General features: G+C 57.7%; 1 protein-coding gene across 2 annotated transcripts in view; it reads left to right on the top strand.

Annotated features, from left to right (window-relative positions):
* ARHGEF17 (Rho guanine nucleotide exchange factor 17) overlaps positions 1 to 12380 on the top strand; it is a 57952-nt gene extending 45572 nt beyond the window's left edge. For both annotated transcript variants that reach the window (XM_059930847.1, XM_059930846.1), the window contains 18 exons: positions 814 to 930; positions 1147 to 1239; positions 1459 to 1635; positions 1936 to 1986; positions 2242 to 2351; positions 2458 to 2543; positions 4180 to 4298; positions 4662 to 4875; positions 5472 to 5545; positions 6104 to 6303; positions 6497 to 6795; positions 7304 to 7553; positions 7845 to 7931; positions 8253 to 8320; positions 8551 to 8699; positions 9577 to 9751; positions 9867 to 10136; positions 10838 to 12380. In XM_059930847.1, the coding sequence (XP_059786830.1) occupies positions 814 to 930; positions 1147 to 1239; positions 1459 to 1635; positions 1936 to 1986; positions 2242 to 2351; positions 2458 to 2543; positions 4180 to 4298; positions 4662 to 4875; positions 5472 to 5545; positions 6104 to 6303; positions 6497 to 6795; positions 7304 to 7553; positions 7845 to 7931; positions 8253 to 8320; positions 8551 to 8699; positions 9577 to 9751; positions 9867 to 10136; positions 10838 to 11034 (2736 nt within the window). In that variant the 3' untranslated portion in view covers positions 11035 to 12380. The remainder of the gene's footprint in view (positions 1 to 813; positions 931 to 1146; positions 1240 to 1458; positions 1636 to 1935; positions 1987 to 2241; positions 2352 to 2457; positions 2544 to 4179; positions 4299 to 4661; positions 4876 to 5471; positions 5546 to 6103; positions 6304 to 6496; positions 6796 to 7303; positions 7554 to 7844; positions 7932 to 8252; positions 8321 to 8550; positions 8700 to 9576; positions 9752 to 9866; positions 10137 to 10837) is intronic.
* Positions 12381 to 12581: the final 201 nt, after the last annotated feature.

Here is a 12581-nt window from a genome sequence, read left to right as displayed (position 1 = left end):
TAGAAACATGGATTTGGAGGCCCAGAGGGGGCCAGAAACATCACCACAGGTCACCTGGTCCATCCATGGTGCAGCTGAGACAGGAACTGGGGTATCAGAACTTCCAGCCAGGGCTTCTGACCGAGAATATCCACATTTAGCCCAGCCATCAGCCAGCCAGCAGGTATTAGCCACCAGGCAGTGTGTGCCAGCCCTGAGCAGGGCTTTACTAGGAGGGATGGGAGCACCTGTTTCCTTGGAGAGGGAAGACTTGTCTTGGGGGATCAGGGAGGCCAGAGGCCAGGTATAGTTCCAGGCAGAGCCCTTGTCAGGGCAGGGAGTACTTCCTGGAGGCGGCAGTACTGGAGCGCAGCCTTAGGGTGGGTGAGATTTGGATGGCGGAAGGGCCTTCCTGGTGGAGGGAATTACATGAGCAAAAGCCACACAGCAGGAAAGAGCCTGTGTCACTCAGAGGACAGTGAGGAGGGAGACCTGCCTGGTTGGACTTGGTGGGGTTGGAGACCAGGGGATGGCAAAGCCCAGTTGGAAGAGAGAGAACCTGGTCTGAGCGCACAGAACATGTCCAGGCACACATATGTACATGTGCATATGATCACACACAGATAAGAAACTGTGTGTGTGCACACGCTTAATCACACAGTCACACATATGACATGTACACATGACACAGGAGCACATGCCCAATCCCTTAGAGACCATATCATTTCCAGATGGAGAGAAAAGATGTTGGCTCGCAAATTAGTGGAAACCAAGACAGGGTGAGGTGGGGTAGGGGACACCTTGAGGGTCCCCAACCTGCCTCTTCACCCACAGTTCTCCAAGGACGTCCTGGTCAACATCTACTCTGCCTATGTCGATAACTTTCTCAATGCAAAGGACGCCGTGCGTGTGGCTAAGGAGGCGAGGCCTGCCTTTCTCAAGTTCCTGGAGGTACTGGGGCTGGGCAGGGGGATGGAGGCCACCCTCCGTGGGCCAGCTTTGGGGGCCCCAGGAGCCCCCAGCCTGGGCACCAGAGCCCTACCCTGTGGGTCAGTGTCTGCCCTTGGGCTGAGCTGGAGGGGCTTGCTGGGGACCTGTCCCATGACATTTCCATCTTTGCATGTCATTCCTCACTTGGGTGCCCATCCACCCTGTTTTGGGTTTCAGCAAAGCATGCGTGAGAACAAGGAGAAGCAGGCACTGTCCGACCTCATGATCAAGCCCGTGCAGCGGATCCCACGCTATGAGCTTCTGGTGAAGGTGGGCATGGGGCTGGGTGGGCAGGTGGGCAAAGCCTGGAGGCATGTGGGGATGCAGGGGGCTCTGTGGCCCCCACTTGGTGGAGACACAAGGGTCAGGTAGGAAAGGAAGTCCTCTCTGGAGTCTACCCCCAGTCCCTCCTCTTCCAGCAGTCACTGTGGGGCCCCAGGGCCTGACAGGGGCAGCTAAGCAGAGGTCTGGTGCCCCTTCCCGCCCCAGGACCTCCTAAAGCACACGCCTGAGGACCACCCGGACCACCCGCTCCTGCTGGATGCACAGCGCAACATCAAGCAGGTGGCTGAACGCATCAACAAGGGCGTGCGGAGTGCCGAGGAGGCAGAGCGGCATGCCCGTGTGCTGCAGGAGATCGAGGCCCACATCGAGGGCATGGAGGATGTGAGTGCCGCCCTGCACCGCTCCACCCATGCCTGGTTCCAACCTGGAACTGTGGCCATGTCCACGTCCACAGCAGTGTCTGCAGTGTGTTTGCATCCATCTCTGTCCACATCTGTGTCCTCTCCTGTGTCTGTTTCTGGCCACATATCCCGTGGCCTGACAACACAGCATCAAGAGGGTGGACAAGATGTTGCTTCCACTGGCCTGGCCCATGGAGCGGGGCCAAGGCGTCACTGGGGTCTGGGGAGGGGAGGGAGTCATAATGAGCCTTCAAGATGCCTTGTCCCTCCTGCCCGACAGCTCCAGGCCCCTCTGCGGCGGTTCCTGAGGCAGGAGATGGTCATTGAAGTGGTAAGAAGTGTCCCGTTATCTGCCCACCTGTCGCCACCTCCCTGCTTTCTTCACACTTCTGCTCACAGCTTCTGCCCACGGGCCTCCTGCTCTTCCACCCCAGCAGGAGCCCTGGGTCAGGTCCCAGCTCTGCCTCTGCCTCTGCCTCTGGGCATGCAGGGGAGCCCTCCCCCCTCCCTGGGCCTGGCTGTCCCCTTGGGCACGGTGGGCAGGAGGGTGGGCCTCTGGGCCTGAATCCTGCGTCGGGCCCCACAGAAGGCAGTCGGTGGCAAGAAGGACCGGTCCCTTTTCCTGTTCACGGACCTCATCCTTTGCACCACCCTGAAGCGGAAGTCAGGCTCCCTGCGGCGCAGCTCCATGAGCCTGTGAGTGGCCGGGATACAGCTGGGGAGCTCGGGCAGGGGGGAGCGGTTGTCCCTCCGTGGGCCCACTCCCCAGCCCTGGCCAGAGCACCCCCTTGGCTCCCCACAGGTACACGGCAGCCAGCGTCATTGACACGGCCAGCAAGTACAAGCTGCTGTGGAAGCTGCCTCTGGAAGACGCAGACATCATCAAAGGTGGGACTGGCTCAGGCCTGCCCGGGGTTCTGGGCTTTGGGGGTCTTCCTCTGAGAAGCCTGCCTGGGGGGTTTGAGCTGTGGTCAGGTTGGCTGGCTATCTATCTGCTTTTCTGCTTTCTGGCCTCACTTTCCCATCCTGTCCAAGGGGGCTGGCGTGCGGGATCCGGTTTGTGCCCTGCAGAGCCGGACCAGGGCCTGTCCGTGCAGACCACCTTCTGACTGGGCAGGGGCCTGCCACGGGCTAGCAGGTGGACTAGGCTGCGGTGGTGCAGGGAGCGCAGACATACCCGTAGCCTTGATTCAGTGCATAAGCGCGTTTAGGCGCCTCATAGTAGATGATGGCGCACTGTTCTGGGCCACCAGTTTTGTGCCTGGGGAACAGACTCAAGTCAGTCCAGTCAAAAGGCTGGTTGGAATGATCCTTTTGTTTGGGGCGGAGACTGTTGGGAGCTGAGGCAGCGGCTTCAAAGAACCTCTCCTCCTGCTGTGTGTTCCTCCCTCCCCCCTCCTCCCCCACTCCCCTCTGTGCCGGTTCTCCTCACTGCTGTCAGCTTTCTCTGCCTCCTAGTAACTCCCGTGATCCCTCATGGCCTTTTCTGCATCGCGGCCTTTCTCCCTCAGCTCTCAGCCCCAGCTGCTCCAGGATGCTCAGTTCACCTTCCTGAGTGGGGTGGTGGTTCTGGGATGGTGGTGAGGGCACCTCTGGACCGGCAGGCAGGTCAGGCCCAGACTCTGTCCCTGAGCTCTCTTGAGGTGGCCCTCGGGGTGAGGGAGAGGCTCACTCAGCCCCTAGGTGAACCCAGGCCTGCCCCACACGGGCCCCTGTGTAGGAAGACAAGCTGATTATTGGTCCGGTTCATCTCTTCTCACTAGAGAACAGGCCAGTGGAGAAAATGACTACCTTTAGGTTAGGTGTCCACACCTGGTCCAGTCAGCTGTGGCCAGAGAGGGGCGGGGTCATAGGGAAGAAAGCGTGGCTGCCCAGGTTGGGGAGGGTTCTGGGGGAACAGTTTCCCCTCAGAAGGAGCAGGAGATATCCTCAGCCCTGGCTTGTCTAGTACCCTCCACTGCCGTCTACTCAGCCCATTGGTGGGCCACGGGTCCAGGGCATTCGCCCCCAGCCAGGCCTGTAGGGCCAGCTACTTGGTAGTGGTCAGGTACGGGGTAGGACCAGAGAATCTAGGTCGTCAGCTCATTGCTCCCTCCTTTGTGGGGGAATTGAGTCCCTGGTCAGCAAATTTGACTGCCGGAGGCTCTGCCTGCCCAGCTGACTCCCCTGTGGGAGGCTGTACCACCCAGCACTCCAGCATCAGCTGGAGCCTGCATAACCTGCAGGGCCGTCTGCTGTTTATCCTTTGTGCTCTTCCAGGGAGTTCTCCAAGGGACCGACACCCTGTGCCAGGTGGCTGTGAATCAGGCCCAGTCCCCTGCTCTTGGGCCTGGAGGTTCTGTCCAAGCTGCCCATTAACTTTGGGGTTAATGTTAACCTGAGGTCTTGTGGTTTACAAGCTGTCAGTTAGTCAGGCTGTTCCCTGCACCCAACTGCAAGTTGTGAGGGGAAGGGAGGAGTGTCTGTCCAAGCCTGACCTTGTCTGTGTCTGGATCTGCCCATGGCCTTCCTCTGTCCCCACTAGGGGCATCCCAAGCCGCCAATCGAGAGAACATCCAGAAAGCTATCAGCCGCCTGGACGAGGACCTGACCACCCTGGGCCAGATGAGCAAGCTCTCTGAGAGCCTCGGTTTCCCCCACCAGGTCTGCCCCTTCTGCCTGAGATTCCCTAACCCAGTCTGAAGGAGAAATAACAGCCTTGTCATTTGCCTGAGGGAGAGGACATCCCTGTCAGTTACCTGAGGGGGAAAATACAGCCTCACCCCATCTGAAGGAGGTCATGTGTTCCAGGCCTAAGGGTGGAGACACAGCTCCATCCCCAGCTGAGGGAGGAGAGAGGGCCCATCATGTCTATGGGAGGTATCCAGGCTACCTTGTGGTCTCAGGGGGTAAACAGAGTCCCATTTTCTGTCTGAGGGAAAAGGCAGATCCCCAGTCCCATCCCCAGGTCAGGATCAGGCTGTGGGGAGAAGTGAGGCCCTGAGGCCTGGGCCCCCATCCTTGCAGAGCCTGGACGATGCACTGCGGGACCTCTCGGCTGCCATGCACCGGGACTTGTCGGAGAAGCAGGCGCTGTGCTATGCGCTTTCCTTCCCTCCTACCAAGCTGGAGCTGTGCACCACGAGGCCCGAGGGCACCGACTCCTTCATCTTTGAGTTCCCCCACCCTGACGCCCGCCTTGGCTTCGAGCAGGCCTTTGATGAGGCCAAGAGGAAACTGGGTAAGCCAGGGCCCGGGCCAGTGCCCTTCTCCCAGAACCTCCAGGCAGTGGGCAGCACCTTGCAGCTGTCTGTGACATCAGGAGCCAGAAATCCTGAGACTGCCATGTCCTGTGTTCCAGTCCCTGCTGGTGGGAGGGTGGACTTAGACTTCTGCAGAGAAATATAGGACTTCCCCAGGGCCTCCTTGGCAGGGATTCTGTGGATAGGGTCAGCTTAGGGCAGGGGCCCTATCGTGGGAGTAGATGGCCAGGACCTCCCCCTCAGCCCCATACACACACATACACACACACACACACACACACACACACACACACACACACACACACCACATACACACACACACACACACTGAGCAGGCCTGGATCAGGGAAAGCTGTTGATTGGGGTCCATAGAAAATCCTTAGAGACCTCTGGGTCTACCCCTTTCATTGTACAGATGGGAAAATTGAGGCCAAGGACAAGTAGGACATAACCCACAGCCACCTCATTCTCCCTGGAGAGACCCTGAGAGGCAGGAGAGGAAGGGAGACGGGCAAGGTCAGGACCAGGGTGAGGTGAGTGCTAAGTAATGTCTGTCTGTCCATCTCCTCTACAGCCTCCAGCAAAAGCTGTCTAGACCCTGAGTTCCTGAAGGCCATTCCCATCATGAAAACCCGCAGCGGCATGCAGGTGTGTGTATGCACCTGGGTAGGTGGGGTCATGTAGTCTAAGCCAGCATGGGTTCGTGTGTTTTTGTTCTGTGTACAGCATCATGTACATGTCTTGAACATTGCAGTGGCTCCCTATGTCTTTGTACAGCTCTCTGCACAAGCACATGGACAGTGCATATGTGTCACATGTATAAGGGTACATTCGTGCATGTATGTATCTGTGCATGTGAACAGAACTATACCATTGATGTGAAAGTGTCTAATTTATGTGCTTGTATACGTCTGCATACATATGGACAAAAGTTCCCATTTTTTGCATTTGTTACACACATACATGTATGTGTGATCATATTTGGAGTAGATATATGTGTACACACATATATGAATATATGATACCTATATCACAGAGGGATGTGTGCATTTGATGTGTAAAGAGTGTCATGTGTGCTGTATGTGTGCACGTGTATGCATAGTGTGTGTTGAGAATCCATACACACCCACGAGGGCCTGGAGAGCAGTGTGGAGTTGGCAGCAATTCCTCCATTCACCTTCCCCCATCCTTTGGTGCTTTCTGCAGTTCTCCTGCGCAGCCCCGACCCTGAGCAGCTGCCCTGAGCCCACGCCCGAGGTGTGGGTGTGCAACAGCGACGGCTACGTGGGCCAGGTGTGCCTGCTGAGCCTGCGCGCCGAGCCTGATGTGGAGGCCTGCATCGCCGTCTGCTCCGCCCGCATCCTCTGCATCGGGGCGGTGCCAGGCCTGCAGCGCCGGTGCCACAGGTGAGGCGCGGGCCACGGCCGGCCGGGGCCTGGGCCTGGGGATAGAGTCCCCACCCCCAACACACACTGAGGCCCTTCTGAAGTGGTGTGGGCGTGTCCTGTGAATGTGGGCGGGGCCTGGAGGGTGTGCCGGCGAGTGCGGCAGAACCTGGCTACTAGCGGCTCTCGTTTGTCCCCACACTTCGTCTCTCAGGGAGCAGACTGCATCTCTGAGGAACCCCCCAGAGACGGCACCCGAGCCCACTGGGCCAGAACTGGACGTCGAGGCAGCAGACGAGGAAGCGGCGACGCTGGCCGAGCCGGGGCCCCAGCCCTGCCTGCACATTTCCATTGCGGGCTCGGGCCTGGAGATGGCACCAGGCCCCCCCGAGGGTGATCCCCGCCCGGAGTTGGTGCCCTTTGACAGTGACTCTGACGATGAGTCTTCGCCCAGCCCCTCAGGGACCCTGCAGAGCCAGGCCAGCCGGTCCACCATCTCCTCTAGCTTTGGCAGTGAGTATCCAGCTGGGACTGTCAGGCAGGGTGGACTGCCCAGAGCAGGGGGCAGCCCAGCTGTTACTGATGGGTGAGTAGGGATGGGCATAGGCAAAGGCATGGAATCAAGCCTCAGGATGTTAGCACAGAGAGCACTGGGGGCAGCGGCTATGACACCAAGGATCCAGAGAGCATGGGATGGTCTGGCTGGATCCTGAGGACCCTGGAATGTCCAGTTGAGGAAGATGGAGTCGGTGGGGTGGAGTGGTTGGTCCCTCTGTCCATGGTGGTGGATTGGAGGGGGCCAGGCTAGGACTAGGAGCCTGTAGCACGGAGCTGTCAGTCAGCAGGGTAACAAGGGCTGAGCTGATGCAGAGGTCTGGGGGTGTGGGGAGAACAATGGTGGGAGGCCCTGAGGCGGGGCATGGCCCAGAAGGGTGCATTGAGGGAAGATTAAGGCCTAGAAAGATACTGGGTCTTGGGCCTGGCAGAGGGGAATGGAGAAAGAGACCTTTGTCTTTCTCAGATGAGGAGACCCCGAGCTCCAAGGAGGCCACAGCAGAGACTACCAGTTCGGAGGAGGAGCAGGAGCCTGGCTTCCTACCACTGTCTGGCTCCTTCGGGCCTGGCAGTCCCTGCGGCACCAGCCCAATGGATGGGAGAGCCCTTCGCCGGTCCAGCCGTGGCTCCTTCACCCGTGGCAGCCTGGAGGACCTGCTCAGTGTTGACCCTGAGGCCTACCAGAGCTCTGTGTGGCTGGGCACTGAGGATGGCTGGTAGGAACAGGGGAGGTGCTGGGGTCACGGTGCCAGAACCTGAGGTCCCTGTTTTAGAAATTGTATGGTGTCCTGAAGCAGAAGTAGGAGGGCTTTGGTTCAGACCTCAAGGGTACTGCCAGCCGGGGCTGCCAGAGGGTCTGAAACCCACAGGGAGGCTGTGGGATTTTGGTACCTTAGGCGGGCACCTGCCAGGAGGAGATCCTGGTGGAGGCAAGTAGGCAAATAGGGGTGACTCCAGGGATTGGTATGCCCAAGCACTTGTCACAGGTACACACCACTGATCCACAGCGTCCACGTGTACCAGTCCTCTGACAGCATCCGTGATCGCAGGAACAGCTTGAAGCTCCAGCACGCGGCCTCTGTGACCTGCATCCTGTAAGGCCCCTGGTTGGCTCTTCTGGTTCAGACCCTTCTCCGCTACACATGCAGACCTCCTTCTGCCCACTCGGGTCCCCTTCCCTACGGCCCCTCCTTTCAGTGGCCAGAGGCCTGCCCTAGGCTAACTGTGCCTCTCACACACCGTGTCCTTGTGCAAGTCACTACCTCTTCTTAGACTCAGGTGCCCACCACCTAGAGAACGGGGGGTGGGAGGAGGTGGTCTCTCAGGAACCATAGCCATTCCATCTGTGAGTCCCTCGGCCCAGGTGATCTCCTTTGGCTTCTTGAAACCCTTGATGACTCCTTTTCCTTGCCTAGGTATCTGAATAACCAGGTGTTTGTGTCTCTGGCCAATGGAGAGCTCGTGGTCTACCAAAGAGAAGTAGGTGAGTGCCCACCCCTCCCCCTCCCCCCGGAGCCCCTTGCTGGTATTGGATTTCCCTCTCGAGCAAGCTGGGGCCTTGGGGCCACAAGTCTGGGTAAGTCCCAGGTCTTCTCTGGGCTTTGGTGTCCTCATTGATAAATGAGGTTATCAGCACCTTATTTCAAGGGAGGGTGAGGCTCAATGCAATACGAGATTGAATTTGCTGTTTTCTTTACCCCACCCCCACTCCAGGCCATTTCTGGGACCCCCAGAACTTCAAATCGGTGACCCTGGGTGCTCAGGGGAGCCCCATCACCAAGATGGTGTCTGTGGGTGGGCGGCTGTGGTGTGGCTGCCAGAACCGAGTCCTTGTCCTGAGTCCTGACACACTGCAGCTGGAGGTATTGGGGATGGCGGTGGGGTTGGGGAATTGGTGCTTGGGGTGAGCCAGGCCCACGAGAGAGGAGATGAGACCACGGGGCCATAAAAAAGCATCCAGCTGAGAGGTCAGGGCTTTCCCCTGACCACTGTATGAATCCGGGCCAGCCCCTGTCCTTCTCAAATCCTTATTTCCTTTCTAGCTGATCAGGGCTACAGTAAGTGCCCCATGTACATTAGAATTCTTTATTCCTCCTCCCCGCCCCCAACCCCATTTCTCAACTCAGGTATTGGGGTCTTTGGGGGGTGGACAAAGGTCCTTCCTGATGTCAGTATCCCTTAGCATTACTCTGGCCTTTAGTCCTGATTTGATTTATATATACATTAGAGATTGTCAGCCTGGTAGTATCCAGGGGTAACTAGTTCCCTTGATTTTCCTTTCACTTACCCCATCGTTGGCTGGGCTGGGAGTGTAGAGGTGTAGAGCCAGGTTCAGGCCCAGGTTTGTGACTGACTTGCTGATGCTCTTGGGCAGGTTCCTTTCCCTTCTAGATTTCAGTTCCCCAGCTGTACAGGGTGAGGCCAGTGATTGCTCTTAAAACTCTTCAAGATTTGAACTTCTCTGATCATTAACTCACTCAAGTTTCATGGGGAAAGGGCACTTGCATTTTAATTCCTGAGGTTTCAGTGGGGAGGCTCCAGTGAAACCAAGGTTTGAAAGGTTAATCATCCAGACCAAGGAGCAAGGCTGCCTTTGCTGTCAATCCGGTGGGCTTTCTGGAGAGGTTTGGTGTGATTTGTAAGGAGGGAGGGATGGGCGCTGGTGAAGCACAAGGCAGGGAGGGGCCAGCGAAGGCAGGCCTGTCAGTCACCCATCTGCTCTCTACCCCCGCCCCCCAGCATACATTCTCCGTGGGGCAGGATTCCAGCCGCAGCGTGGCTTGCATGGTGGACTCCAGCCTGGGCGTGTGGGTGACACTGAAAGGTAGTGCCCATGTGTGTCTCTACCATCCAGACACCTTTGAGCAGCTGGCAGAGGTAGATGTCACACCTCCCGTGCACAGGATGCTGGCAGGTACTGACCTCAGTCTACCACTGCCCCTTCCCTTGGAGCCTTTCTGTCCCTGGCATTGAGGAGGCTGAGCCAGGGCCAGGACTCGGCCCCAGCACTGGTCTGTCTCCCACCCCAGGCTCAGATGCCATCATCCGGCAGCACAAGGCTGCCTGCCTAAGGATCACAGCACTGCTGGTGTGTGAAGAGCTGCTGTGGGTGGGCACCAGTGCCGGCGTCGTGCTCACCATGCCCACCTCCCCCAGTACCGTTAGCTGCCCTCGGGCGCCTCTCAGCCCTGCTGGCCTAGGCCAGGGACACACTGGCCATGTCCGCTTCTTGGCCGCAGTCCAGCTTCCAGATGGCTTCAACCTGCTCTGCTCAACCCCACCACCTCCCCCAGACACAGGTGGGTCTGCACATCCTACCCCAACCCAGGGACCTCGGCTTTGGGTTTAGGACTCCCTACTGTCCTGCCAGAAGGTTAAGAGGGAGGAAAAATGTAATACAGAGCTGGAAGTGGCATATATTACAGGAAATAGGCTATAGAAACCCCAAAATAAAATCTATTAGGATACTCTGTGTGTGTGTGTGTGTGTGTGTGTGTGTGTGTAAAATTCTGTCCAGAGAATGTCATGAGAACGAGGGAGTGAACTATAAGCTAAGAATTAGAATATGGCACAGGAAGGGATATATACAACAGGAAATAAAACAGGACTGGAAATGATGTGTAGGGCAGGAAGTAGAGTCAGGAAGTGATGTGCAGAGCAGGAAGTAGAAATAGAATGGCAGAAATAGAATGGCAGATAGGCTAGGAAAGGGACTGTGAGGATTAGAAAGTGAAACATATTAGGAAATGTACATGAAGGAGGTCACAGTTAGCAAAGTCTTGTTTGGCAGGACAGGAAATCATACTCCCAAGAGGTAGTAGCTGTGGCATCAGGAAGCAGGGAAGCCTCGGTCAGGAGTTGTCTGGGTCCAGAGAAGACTTAACTTGCCTAACTGGGAAAGGGCTGTTGGAAGTGGGAAATGAGTATGAAGAGAGCCAGGTTGAGATGGTGCCACCCCCAGTCACCCCCAGGCTGACGGATCCTCCCCTCCGCCCCCCAGGCCCCGAGAAGCTGCCCTCACTGGAGCATCGGGACTCCCCTCGGCACCGAGGCCCTGCCTCGGCCAGGCCTAAAATGCTGGTTATCAGTGGAGGCGACGGCTACGAGGACTTCCGACTCAGCAGTGGGGGCAGCGGCAGCAGCGAGACTGTGGGCCGAGACGACAGCACAAACCACCTCCTCCTGTGGAGGGTGTGACCTTGTCCATGGTGGCCCAGGACTCGCCCGCCCACCTGCCCTCAGCCTGCTTGCCTCTTCCAAGCCCACAGGCGGACCCTGACCAGGAGTGTCTGACCAGGGCCGCGCCCCTGCCTGCACAGGCCGCCTCCCATCCTCGTGGAAGCATTCCTGACGGAGCACCTGTGGGCCAGCCGGGCCAGGGCCTTTCCCGGCCCTCTCTCTGGCTGCTCCGGTGCTCCCAGTCATGAGGGGGGTGGGGAGGGGGGCATGTGGGCTGCCCAGGACCTCTGTCCCTGGAGCTTCTACCAAAGACACGGCCGGGCCTGGACCCCACAGGGCTGGGGAGGGCCATGTGCAATATTTGGAGGGTTTTCTGGGGGCAGTGGGAGGGCTAGGGGATGGAATCCTTTCCCATGTACAGTATTTATGTTTCTTTTTAGATGTGTATCTTCCCAAGCACTTATTTATGCAGTGACCTGGGGCAGGGAGTGATTTGAGAAAATGACAGAAGAAAAAAAAAAAAGAACCCTATTCCTGCCCTAGGAACCACCCTGGGACCCTAACCAGCCTTCCTGGAGGGACCAGTCCCCCTCTCATTATGTACGCACACACACACTGCATGTTCGGGGCACTAAAACACTGCCTCTTAACATACACTTTCCACGGCCTCGTCCTGACTGGGCTGCCCTCCAGTATCCAGAGAAAAGGGCCAAGTCCCCTCAGTCATCCAGAACAAGGTGATGACTACGGGGGGCAGTGACTCCCATCCAGGGGGGCTTCCCCAGGCCTTGGCATTTCCTTGCTTGTTGGCAGTGCCTTAGTGGTTTCTGAATTTGGGAACACTGACTGGGCCTTGGCCAGGGCTCTCTCCTGGCCTGAGCAGGGAAAGGGCCCTCGCTCTCCTCACAGTTGCCCCCCAGCCCCTGTGTCTCATGCACTGGCACATATGGTCACCTTGGGAGGGTGGACCTAGGAGCCCCCTCACGCTGACCACTGACTCCCTCTCTTCACACCCTTTCCTGCCAGGGGCAGCCCTTCCAGGAAGGATGCCCAAAGCTGAGGGGCTGGGCATGGCCTCTTTGGCTGGGAAGGCTACCATGGAGGGCAGCCTCTCCCCTGCCCCCCGACTGCAAGAGCCAGTCTGACCCCAGCCCCCGTGCTTCAGCTGCAGCTCCAAAGGTCTGGTGTCAGTTGGGGTTTGTTTTTGTTCTGTTTGGTTCTGTTTTTGTTTGGGGTGGGTGGGTCATTGCGGTCTTAGGCTATGTTTCTCTTGCTACCAAACAGTCATGTATTAACTTTCCTTGGATGATGAAGTTTAAAGAGTCAATAAATAGAAACACCAAATGACTGGTCCCCATCGGCAGCCATGGAGGCCTCCTGCCAGCAACCTCAGGGCTCCCTAGCTGCGTGGGCCTCCCAACACCCACCCACTTGGGCAGAAGTGGGACTCAGAGACCCAGAAGAGTGCTGAGATGGCAAGGCGGCCACTGATTTGCTGTGCTTTCCCAGGCAGGTCACCGCCTCTGGGCTGCAGCTTCCTCGTCAGGAAAACCAGGAGTTGTGCT

Source organism: Balaenoptera ricei, chromosome 8, assembly GCF_028023285.1.
Source record: "Balaenoptera ricei isolate mBalRic1 chromosome 8, mBalRic1.hap2, whole genome shotgun sequence".
NCBI classification, from domain to species: Eukaryota; Metazoa; Chordata; class Mammalia; order Artiodactyla; family Balaenopteridae; genus Balaenoptera; species Balaenoptera ricei.
The sequence above is the reverse complement of the archived record's forward strand: the minus strand, read 5'-3'. Positions and strand labels throughout refer to the sequence as shown.